General features: G+C 38.7%; 1 protein-coding gene across 3 annotated transcripts in view; it reads left to right on the top strand.

Annotated features, from left to right (window-relative positions):
• The first annotated feature begins 620 nt into the window (after positions 1 to 620).
• RPGR (retinitis pigmentosa GTPase regulator) overlaps positions 621 to 12,127 on the top strand; it is a 39,664-nt gene continuing 28,157 nt past the window's right edge. For 2 of the 3 annotated variants that reach the window (XM_061453379.1, XM_061453378.1), the window contains exons 1-3: positions 621 to 753; positions 3,336 to 3,461; positions 9,074 to 9,166. In XM_061453379.1, the coding sequence (XP_061309363.1) occupies positions 639 to 753; positions 3,336 to 3,461; positions 9,074 to 9,166 (334 nt within the window). In that variant the 5' untranslated portion in view covers positions 621 to 638. Of the gene's footprint in view, positions 754 to 3,335; positions 3,462 to 9,073; positions 9,167 to 11,736; positions 11,800 to 12,127 lie in introns of all 3 variants that reach the window. The other variant, XM_061453377.1, reaches the window with a different exon arrangement.

Below are 12,127 nucleotides of genomic sequence, written 5' to 3'. Positions count from 1 at the left end.
AGGACACCTCCCACTAGACCAGGGAGTTAAAAGGCTACAAAGCCCCTGGACCTGTGTCGGTGGGGTCTGCAGAACTGCCATTACCAAAGCGCCCCTGGATGGGTGGATGATTGAATGTCTTCTTGTGCACCCGATCAGAAGACTGACATCCCGGTGAGATACCATCAAACAGAGGGAACTTGTCTTTTAGGACAGAAGGCTCCCTGTGGTGACAAAATGAAGTTTCCAATCTACGTTCTGTTCACCCGGCTGAGGCAGGGCAGCCCCTCCACACCCAGCAGAGAAAGCAGAGGAATGGCTTGGCAGAGCTCCAGTGCGAGAAGGGTGTTCGAGAGTCAGAGGTAGGGACAGGCTACAGAGGAGGGACACGGGAACGATGCTCAGGTACGCAGGGAAGGTGCTCGGGAAGGAAAGCTGGAGGTACGACTCCAGGTAATTCCTCCCCCGTCAGCCGCCGTGAGCCCCGCCTGGCGTGCTACGGCCGATTCCGTACGTGCAGGGAACAGGGGCAAGCTAGAGCCGCCCCTGTGGAACGTAAGATGTTGGGAGCATCAGGCTCCCGGCGACAGCCCCATCGCTGGCCGCTAGGGGGCAATCACGACAACCCCGGCCGGGCTGCCTCCCCATGGCAGCTCTCTATGGCCGTTGCCTGTGGCACGGCGTCTGTTTACTTCCGGCAGCCGCCGTGCATGGGGCGCCTGCCGCCTGCTGCTATGGCCGAGCTCGTTGAGGAGGACGAGCTGCCGGTGCCCGGTGAGTGCTGCCGGGGCCTCACAGGGACGGAGCTGCGGGCAGGGGTGTGGCGGTCCCCTCCTGCTTACTCCACCGCTGCGGCGATGGGCGCCATGAGCGGCCGCTTCTCTACCCCGGCGTGCGGCCCCGGCCCCTGGTCGCGGTGCTCTGTCCTTCGCAGCCGCTCCCCTCTCCCTCCGTTCTGCGAGCGCCGGTCCAGAGTGTTCCGTACTCTGTCGTGAGAGACTGGAAGGCAGCCTTGCTGGCGTCAGCGGCAGGGTGTAGCGGTGCGGTGTGAAGCAAACGGGGCTTTTCCAGTTAGTAAGTTATGGTCCGTGGCTGGACAACCAGTAATTGTTAAATGTTTGCTCGGTGCCGAGACTGCAAAACCCTCATTTACCATAGAGCCGCAGAATGGGCTGGGTTGGAAAGGACCTTAAGGTCATCCAGTTCCAGCCCCACTGCCCCGGGCAGGGGCACCTCACCCTAGACCAGGTTGCTCAAAGCCCCGTTCTGTGGGATTTAATTTTATGAATTGGTAGGATTTAATTTCCCAACTGACTGCTTAAGCTTCAGTTATGAAATGAATGAGAGATGAAGTATGTTTGTGAGTTGTCTGCTCTTTGTATACACTAAACTAATAGTACATAAATATTTTCATGCTAGTTCTGCTGAAAGAAAAATAAATTGACCAGAGAGCTCTGCTTTGGCGTGAGTGCTCTGAAATCTAGTACATTTAGAGAGTACTAAACACAATTTTATACGTCTGCTGAACCTGATGCATAAAATAACATCTTACTTGCAAATACGGGGAGCTTTTGCATTAAAGAATCATTTCAAAGTAAGCATCAAAATCACAGTTTCTCTCTCTTAAGAGAGGGCTTTCTTGGAGCTGGGACGCACACTATTGATGAGATTTGTATTGAAAGTAAATATGCAAAGATGTTTCAATGTTACTATGTGATTTCATATAAGCAGTCTAGTGTTACTGTGCATATTTGTGTTAACATAACTTCACGTTAACAAAAAGTATACAAGGAAAAGGTTTGGGTTTTTTGTTTTATTTTCCTAAAAACTATTCTATGCTTGAAGCACAAGGTTTGACATTTTAAAGTAGGAGGTCTAATTGGGCTTTGCCTCATTTTCTGCCTGGTTTTGGGAAAGTTATTTAACTTATAAATTCATTCATTATCGTCTAGAATTAGTATTTTCTGTGTTGAGCCACATGATTGACCAAAAGGTGAATGAATATTTAACATTCTGTGTTTTGAAACAACATCGCTGACGCTGAGAAAACTGGGCAGATTAGAAGGGCAAAAGAGGGCAAAAGAGCTGTATTTTGGGGTGGTTTTGTTTGGATGTTTTAGATCATGGTCTTATGATCAAAGGCAGTTATGCCAACCCATGTTTTGAAGGCAGAGAGTTTTGATTTTAGGGGGCCGTTTTTAGAGCAAATGTGTCTCTTCAGGTGGATGATGAAGAGTGGTCAGTTTGGAGCCTGTCACGTCTTTACAGTGTGTGTGTGTGTCTGTCTGTCTCTCTCCCTCTCTTTCCCCTCCAATTTGAAAAACCTGTGTGAATTCAAGTATAAATGTGAGACCTCTTTGCCTTGACCAGCTTTCAGGATGAGAGTTTTATTTTACTTTCTGAGGGCAGTTATCCTCTTTCCTCTTTCGTTTTTCTTTCTTTTACAAACCTGTAGTTTTTCTTAGAGGGTAGTGATAAAGTGCATGAGTGGATGTTAAATTATTGAACGCAATATACCAGCAACACTATCTATTCTATTAGGAAATTTATGAAGACTAAGAAGTATCAGAAGGAGTAAAAGGTGAGCCTGAAAATGAAGTAAAATGAAGTAGTCTTGATAAAATGGAATAGAATAAAACACTTCAGCAGGATTTTTTTTTTTTTGTCTCATGGTTTAAGTCCTGACAGTAACTCGGAACCACGCAGCTGCAGGCTCACTTCCCTCACTTTCTTCCTTCCCCCCTGATCCCGGAGGGATGGGGAGGAAAATCGAAAGAATGTAACTCCCACGGGTTGAGATAGGAGCAGTCCAGTAACTAAGGTATAACACAAACCCAGTACTGCTGCCACCAATAATAATAATGATAAGGGAAATAACAAGGGAAGAGAATACAACTGCTCACCACCCGCTGACCGATACCCAGCCACACCCAAGCTGTGCTTCTGGGTAACTGCCCCCAGTTTATATACTGGGCATGACATGCTGTGGTATGGAATACCTCTTTGGCTAATTTGGGTCAAGTGTCCTGTTTCTGCTTCCTCCTGGCTTCCCCTCCTCCCTGGCAGAGCAGGAGACTCACAAAGTCCTTGGTCAGACCAAACATTACTGAGCAGCAACTAAAAACATCAGTGTTATCAGCGCTGTTCCCAGGCTGAAAGTCAAAAACACAGCACTGCACCAGCTACCAAGAAGGAGAAAAATGACTGCTGCTGCTGAACCCAGGACAAAAGTACATTTTGTAAAAATAAAAAGATAGGAAACTAAAATTAATTGAATTAATAGGAAATTACCATTTCAAAATGTATGAGGCAAAATTTGTTTTCACTAAAACTGACATTATCTTTTTGTGGTTTAGAATCAGGTGCTGTTTTCACATTTGGAAAAAGCAAATTTGCAGAAGATATTCCCAGCAAGTTCTGGTTCAAAAATGACAAGCCTGTACTTATATCATGTGGAGATGAACATACCGCTATTGTTACAGGTCAGTATTGAAAATGGAGTGTATGATGAAAGGTTATATAGGTTATATATTTGTACAGCTGGGAAAGTTATGATTCTTCTTTGAATCATGAAGTAATACATCAAATGAGATTGTTGAGAGGAGAGATGACTTCTCTGTGGGAACTGTCGAATGCTTTTGAAGTTAGATTGAGATCACTGAAGGTTTTCAGAAGACATGCCCAAGACCTGTCATGAGGGAAGCTGTAGTAACTGAGTGTATCTCACAGCATTTAAAGGAAGCATGAATTTGTTCAGTTTGAATATTTCTTGTGAATCTGATAGTGTTTAGTAGGCAATCATAAATATAAGGGTTTGTGTTGTGGTAGTAAGCAGTGTTGAACACAGTCAACAAGTTCACTAGGAATCTGCCTGAAACAATAGATATTGTTGTATTTCTGAAATGAATATTATTAACTGTCAACTGAAAATAACCCTTGAAAGAGCAACTTAAAAAAAAAAGCAACTTAAGAAAATCCTACTAAAATCAGAAATAAACTGCAAAAGCATTCAGAGAAGCTCAGATGCAACACAGGCAGCAGTATTAATGTTTATTTTTATTTCTTTGAAATGTTAAAGTTTATTTTATGTGGATGAAAATACTCTTTTGTTGATGAAATGTGTGTCGATTGTACTGACAATCAACTGCTAACAGATAAGATTTCTTATGAAATGTGTATGCATATTTTCAGGACTATTTTAAAGAAATCTATTTATTCCTCATCAATGTCCAACTGGTCACTGCTTATTAAATAATTTCTTAAGGGTTTCTTGCTAAGTTCCCAAGCAAAGTTGAAGATGCTGGATTTTTAGAATGAACTCTTTCAGGTATGATTAAAAAAGAGTACAGATTTCAGTAACTGCAGAACATCTTGAGGTGAAATGATACAATTAATTTTTCAAGCCTAACTTCATAGAAGATGAATTATCCATGAATAGTTTATTTTGAACAAAACTACATTTTTCTTGGTTTGAACCAGTTCTAGTAAACTGCCTGTTGCATAAAATTAATCATAATGTAACCTGGAGCACTGTGAAATATTCCTTTTGATTTTTTTTTTATCCTTTTATCCTTTCATATGCCCACACCCAGTTTGAAATAACGCTGCTATAATTCTCAGTTTAGACTAGACAATCTAAACTGCCTCTTGAGTTTCCCCAGCATGTGCCTGTGCCAGCACTGTTACCCTGATCAGCCACAAGCCCCTGATTCCCATGTCATTGTAATTGTGGCCACTTACATAAAGCTTTTTAAGAAGTCAACTTGCATAGGTTTGCATTCAGCACCATTTCTCTGTCTTCCTTTGTCCCTGTTATTTTAATATATGCAGCATGTTTCCAAAATATCTCTAGCTGGCCTTTGCTGAGGTAGTGTGCACATGTCACCAGGGAAACTTCTAGATAATCAGATCTTTATTTTCTGAAAGCTTTTGAGGAGAAGGAGCTGTAGAAGCACAAGTACAAAATTTCCTTGGTACTGAAAGATTTTCTGGGACATTGCAACGTAGAGGCAAAGTTGAGGGTAAAATACTGATCAACGATGAATGAAGGTGGAGAAACTGCAGAAGTCATACAAAAAAGTGAAGAAGGAAAATAGAAAATCTTTATCCCTCATTTGTTCTTCACACCTGTGCATGACCGTGTGCACCTCGCATTTCTGCTGTTAGATGGAGTTGGATGATACAGTGGAATTACAGTCCTTGGTGAATGACATTGGAATGCAGTTGCCTGGAATAAAAGCTTCAGAAGTGCATGCCAGTAATGAGTTTACTGAGAAGGGTACAGACCTTGTGGGAAACCAGGAGCTTCTTGAAATCCACCTGAACCTGACATGGAAGAGGTAAAAGACAAGCATTACTGAAGAAGAAAAATTATCTGAAGCAGGTGTGTGTTAATGCATGCTTCATTGTATTTTCAGTCTTTGTTTGCAGGTCACAAAATTCCCCCCTTCATTTTTTTTTTTTTTTTCCCAGAGATAGTGGGATCTACATATGCAGAGAACCATGGAAATACAAGGTAGTTTCAAATCTAATAGAAAAATACCAGATTTGCACTAATGTCTCAATGATTGTAAGTAAAACAATCACTCAAACGGATACAAAATGTTATTAGAGCTGGTTTGGGGCAGGAGAAACAGATACATCTAGCACTGAATCTTGACTGAATTCAAATAAAGGTAATATATAGGAACTAATATTTAGCATTTAAACAAAATATTCATAGATTTTTAGATACTTCTTTCATTTTACCCAGCACCAGTATTCCCATATGACTTTTAGAAATAAAAGTGTAGAGTAAATATAAAACACTATAGCTTTCTAGGTCAAGACTTAAGAGTTCAAAATTCTATTTACATACTGTGGCTGTATGTTGGAATAGAGAAGACCACTGAGTTACTTGCTGACTTGGAGTTGGCTTGCTGAGTTAGTTGGAAAACCATTTCCTTCTCCAATTTTGGTGTTTAGGATTGAAATTTGTGTTTGCTTATTTATCTGCTCTCTACCATTAGCACAATCATCATTAAAATGTTCAAGCAGGATTTTTTTTTAAGCAGTTGCCTTCTTTATTTCTTTAACATAGTCATGAGCAGTATATCTTCCAACATCACCTGGAATTTGTAATAATGTTTCTTCCCCCATTTGTATGTTTTTTTGGCCCAAGAATACTGACAGTCCACTTCCTGCATCTTCTATAACTCAAAGCTTTGGAAAGCAATTCATTCTATTGAGAGTTGGTGTGAAATAAGTGATGTTGCACATATTTTTAAGAATCTACTCCCAGTACCTTTCTGTTAATTTTCTTTTCTTGATTAGAATATCCTAGGCAGCTTACCCACATTTGATGAGAGAGACTAATCCTACTCAAAAGGGGGAAAATGGCAACGACAGAAGACATTTTCTGGGCTCAGAGCTCTGGAGAGAATTGAAGCCCCAGCGCAAGAGGGTAGAAGGAAAGAAACAAGTATAAAGTTTTAAAGTAGGAATGAAAAGAGGTGCATATGTAACCACAACAAGATAGTATGCTTATAATTTCACATTTTGTAAGGCATTAAATATTCAGTAATTTACACCAAAGAGACATTGGAATCTTTCCAGGTCTTTGGACAGCAGATTCCTTCTATTCTTTCTGCTTACCAACCAGCCATCAGAGCATCTTTTACATCAACTGTGAGGGGAGAATGAGGAAGATTAGTACACTTTTGTGTTCATCTTTGATATGTGTAGGAGCGAGCAACATGCTTCAGTGTTTTTGTTTGTGTGATTCTAGACGTCCTAGGTGTGACTTTTTATTGCTCAATAAAGCTTTTGAGAATATCACAACTTGCCTAACAAATCTGATGTCAGTCTTGTTTTCATGAGTTGTATTTGAATTGCATATGAATTTCAAATGAAATGTTAACATATTTTATTGCGAAAATAGCATAAATAAATAAATTATGGTTCCTGGCATTTGATACTCTGTCCAAAATATTACCTCTTACATTTTCTTTAGATACAGCTTTTCAATAGAATCTTGTACTAAGTGCTCAAAGTCTGTATATTGTCTCCCCTTTTATTTCCCTTCAACTCTAATATAATTTAGAAAGCAGGGTGGGGGAATCTGTAGAATGTACCTTTAAACATGGGTAGTAGGAGTACTTGGCTGCCTGCTATTATCATACCCTACTGTGATACATGGAAACCCCATCTGTCATGCTCCCCTGGTTTATGAAGCACTACTAAAGGCATTCATTCAGTAGCTGGGAAATACCAGCTGAAATCCTCAGCATGCACTGCCTGGGAATTTAAAAACTGGTGGAAAAAACAGCAGGTTATAGGATGGAAGGCATGACTTGTTAGAATTTTGAATGGATAAAATAGAATATGCTTGAGTTACAGCAGCTTGGCACCATATTCCTACAGGAGTACTACTGTCCTATAAAGGCAGTTAAACGGTATAAACCAAGGATACAAGGAACCATACACTAGTATAGAATGCCATTTGCTAATAAAAATTCTTTCTGTTATGGTGTGTTTTGCTGTCAATGACAAACAGCTCTGCATGTGTTTTGATGTGATTGCATTATCGAAATAGTACAACCCTGTGAGCGTAGACTTGACCTCATACTTTCTTCCCTTCCAACCTTCTTGGAAAGACATAATATTGACATATAGTGCCATGTTCCAAAAATTGTCAAATCTAAAAATTTTGTTGGGACTTTAGATATAAGTGACTGTCAGTTGGTGGTGGTCTGTGTTTTTATTGGGTTTTTTGGTTTTGTCGGTTTGTTTGGTTGTTTTTTTTTTTAACTGTATGGATATAATTAAGAAAATAAAAGGATTTTTTTTTAAACAGAAGAAATATTTTTGTTATATTTTAAACATTTCAATATCATATTTCAAAGTTTCCATAACTCACATTTGCTGGGAATTTTCACTGGGAGCCTACACTACTGAAGCACTAACAGCCATAGTATTTTGACATTGTTATGTGGAGTTGCTGTTATGTCTTGTGATCATGTGGTAATTATTGCTAGGGTGACAAAGTTTATTTGTGTGTCAGCCTTGTAATGGAGTCTAGCTCACAAAGCTCTGCAGACCTTCATCAAAAGAAAACAAACTCCTTTTAGCACTGTTAAAAGTATCGCGGATTTCATTTGTTGGGTTTTGTTTGTTTGTTTGTCTTTTGACAAATCAGTTTCATTTTGCATAGATTTCTGTTGGAGCAAGGGTTTTATCTTTGGGTGTGAACTTCAGCTTTACAAAAGATAATAGTTTAAAAAATGAAATGAAAATAATTTTAAGGTATTGTCAGTAGTCAGTTTTGGCTATCTAATTTGCATGCCTGATGATAGAAGTTTCATCTATTCATATACCATCCTGTTAACCACTGGTTGTTTGGAATTATGACAGTTGATTGAAATAGGCTTCTAGCATTGATCCTGCTGAAGATTTGTAATCTAATGTTTGCATTTAGGTTTTCAAAATTCCCTGACTGCATGGTGGTTTTATGTATTCCTTCTTTATATGCAGAGTAACAAATTAATACAATTTGTGAGCACAGTTGAAAATTTATCAGAAACTGTGTTCTGTCGAGGTGCAAATTTGTAAATCATTTTGAGGGAAGTCATTTAACAGTAAAAGAAATAGCCCACAGTCAGCAAAATAAGCTGAATATTACAAATTTCTGTTTGTATTAATAATGTAGCTTTATTATTCATTCCTGCCTTTGGGAAAGAAGATGTGGGTGCTAAGTTAAATGTGCTGTTATTTTATAAGTAGGCCTATAGATACTGTGGTTTCTGATCTGCAGGGTGTGACCGAACGTACAGCATTTTATTTTCTGAAGAGCACTTTATCTGTATTGCAATTGAAGAAGAGAATGTTTGTTCTGCTTTTTGTCCCTTTTTCTGGCTGAGGATTTCTTGCTTAAACAATGCAATTACTGCTTTCATGCTGAAAAATCACAAGGACATTAACTACTGAATAGTAATCTTTAACCTTAATTTAAAAAAGAAGTAATATATAGCATAGTGTGTGGATGCCCATCTGGTCTTGAGTGAGGTATTCAGATATTAGTATGGATTCTGACTGCGCTTTTTTTCTTTTTTTTCAGGGAATGGTAAACTATACATGTTTGGTAGTAACAACTGGGGACAGTTAGGACTAGGATCAAAGAGCACTGTCAGCAAACCAACATGTGTTAAAGGTTTGTTTAATTTTTCAAATTTTTTTATTTTCTTTTTGCCTTTTTGAAAGAAGACCCTTGTGAAAAGGTACTTTGTAAGACGCAGTTCCAAAATAACTGATTCTGCCTTCTTTATTCATCACATGTAGCGTATTACTGCACAAGCTCATAAAGGTAGCTTTAAGGGATCCCAGACTGATTTTCCATTAGTTCCAGATTGTGGGACCTTTTTCATCTGAAGATTACTTCAGATAGATAGAATCCATTTATTTTTTGAGGGCTCTGATTTTATGTAATACCTGTCTTTTCTAACAAACCACATCTGTATTGTGACTGCGACATTAATCAACACTGATCTCTTCACTGTTGTCTATATGTTAGAAATGAGAGTTCCAACAGCGTTGTATAACCTTGGTATCACTTTTGTCTTATTACCATTATAAATGAAAAAAAAAATCTATAAGGAACTTTCTGGAAGTATTGCTGCATTTTTAGTAAGTATAAGAAGCACCCAAGTGGGCATAAAAGTTAATATATTTGTATGAAGCAGTAAAATAAGTGCCCATATTCTTTCATGTGGTGTAAAATATGTTCTCATTGTACTGTTATCTTATTCATATTTCCTAGCTAGTTTTATCTTATCAAACAAAACTAAGTCAGTACTTTTTCTCTATCCCCTTACTTATGTCAAATCATATCTATCCTATTAACACAGTTCTTTCACTGCTGTTTATCATCATCTTTTCTGACAGCAGATTGATCTGTCATCTCATTGTTGAAAACAAATTACCCTTCTTCTTCAAACTCTTTTCTTCCTGATTTAGTTTATTCTACTGTCCTTTATCTGCTTCTCTCTCTATTTTACTTCAGATGTAGAATGCAGTTACTCTCAGGTTCACATCTTCTGTCAGCCATGTGAGAGATTGGTTCTTACTTTGGCTTAAATGGATTGGGTGTCAACTTTTGTTTTTACTGTCAAATGGCAATGGAGAATAAAAGACAAAGAGAAGATGACAGCAATTCAAACCAGAACTGGCATCCATTGAAAAAAGCCATAAGGGGGGGTATTTTTCTTCTTGTGGCAGTAGGCAGCAGGAAAAAGACCTGAAGCTTTTCTTGCCAGCTTTCAGTCATCACCTTTGGCTTTGGGAATGCGGTTGCAAGGACACATTTCAGTTTCTGCCTGGGGCCAAATGGTTGTGCCTGCATGTTTTGGAGAAAGTATCTTTTGGGACTTGACTAGATATTAATGAAATTTGTTATGAAAAACTACAAGCAACATTATAAATATAGCATGGCTCATCAAATACAGTTGATTAGCCTAAGTGGGAAGAAGGTTAGGGAGCACAAGCTTCTCAAGAGCAGATTGGGATCATCTCTGAAGTTGGAGGCAGAGTTTTGGGATAGAAAGCAGAAAATTAAGATGGAAGTGCTATGGCTCCAGCCTGGTGGTAGTGGTAGGTATAGGTAGTGGTAGGTATAGGATGGGATAGACAGAAACCTGCATTTGGGCAATTTTTGTTTGGTCTGTGTGATAAACCAGAGACAGTTCATGCTTAAGTAGATAGATTTATTTGCTAGAAGAGACTTATAATCTAATGATCTAATGTTGTGGAGATGATGAAAGTTGTTTAGGAGGGCTGAAAAAGGGATGGGAAAGGGCTGATGGTTGTTGGCTTTGTCATGAACTCATATATTGGAAAAACAGATATATTATGTGAAAGTAATGCTGTTTTAAAAGCATTGTATAGGGCACATGAACATAGCTGAGAGAAGATAAACTGTTGGCAACAATCAGTAACTGGGGAGAGAATGGAAAAGTTGGTGAGATTTTTCTCTTCTGTTTCTGAGGAGCTCCTGGAGTACACTTGCCGTAGGAGAAAAGGCACCTTTGTATTCTTTCTTTTTTACCAAAATAGTTTTTGATTCTTCTCACATACATTCCCAGTCTTTCACACTGACCAGACTCCAAAGAAGCACATGCGGTGGGTGGGTGGTCACTGAGCTGAAATTGAGACAGTATGGTACATCCAAAAATTTTAGGCACTAACCCAGATAGGACTGTCTTTAGCAATTGAGTTTAGTGATCAATAGGAGGGCAGTGCAGAGCATAAATCTAGCAAAAAAAGGTAGCTGTCCATAACAAAGGGATGGTAAGACAAAAGAATGGTATGATTTTAAAGATTTCAGGTAGTGGGAAAAGTGTAAGAGGAAGTTAAGTATAGTACTGTTAATGGAAACTGAAGACAGCTTTGATGATGCATTTTGTCCTGCAACTTGACGAGTTCTTTGAGGCGTATCCCACAAATGGTAAATTCTGGGGAATGTGTCCCTGGGATGAAGTAGCCATCATGAAGTTTAACCTGAGTGTCTGCTAGAAGTTTTTAAAGTCTGTATCTGTTTTCTTGTCTTGGGGAAGCCTGATGTAGTAAGTCATGTGCTACATTCAGATGGGCAATGAATCTTGTAATCATTCTGTTGGTAAAAATATGAAAAAAATCAGACCTCCTTCTAGAGCGTAGAAATTCTGTGTTGAACCAACTGTCATCTTGTTTATAACTTCTCTCTCCCTTTTTGACTTTAATTCATAGCATTAAAACCAGAAAAAACAAAACTTGCCGTTTGTGGAAGAAACCACACTTTAGTTTACACAGGTATGTAACCTATATTATATACATATTAAAGGTAGATTTAAGATAGATTTTTTCCTTTGCTTTCATGCAAAATTATATTAGGAACTCCACGATTGTTGGGGAAGAAAAAGAAATTAAAATGGGACTGTTAAAACTTGGTGTTTTGGTATCCAGTTCTTTGAATGTTTGATTTAGTCTGAGATTATAAAATGATATTGTATAGGAGTTTGCTAGCAATAGACAGGTGAAAAAAATGCCTTGCTGGCATTTGAGGTGTGGTTAGCAATTACCAATATTTAATTTAAGCCTTGTAAAAGTATATTAACACTTTTTATGGGTCTGTACTCAA

Source organism: Pezoporus flaviventris, unplaced genomic scaffold, assembly GCF_033815535.1.
Source record: "Pezoporus flaviventris isolate CSIRO_AGI_PZ_B2104156 unplaced genomic scaffold, CSIRO_AGI_Pfla_v1 ptg000015l, whole genome shotgun sequence".
Classification (NCBI taxonomy): Eukaryota; Metazoa; Chordata; class Aves; order Psittaciformes; family Psittacidae; genus Pezoporus; species Pezoporus flaviventris.
The sequence above is the reverse complement of the archived record's forward strand: the minus strand, read 5'-3'. Positions and strand labels throughout refer to the sequence as shown.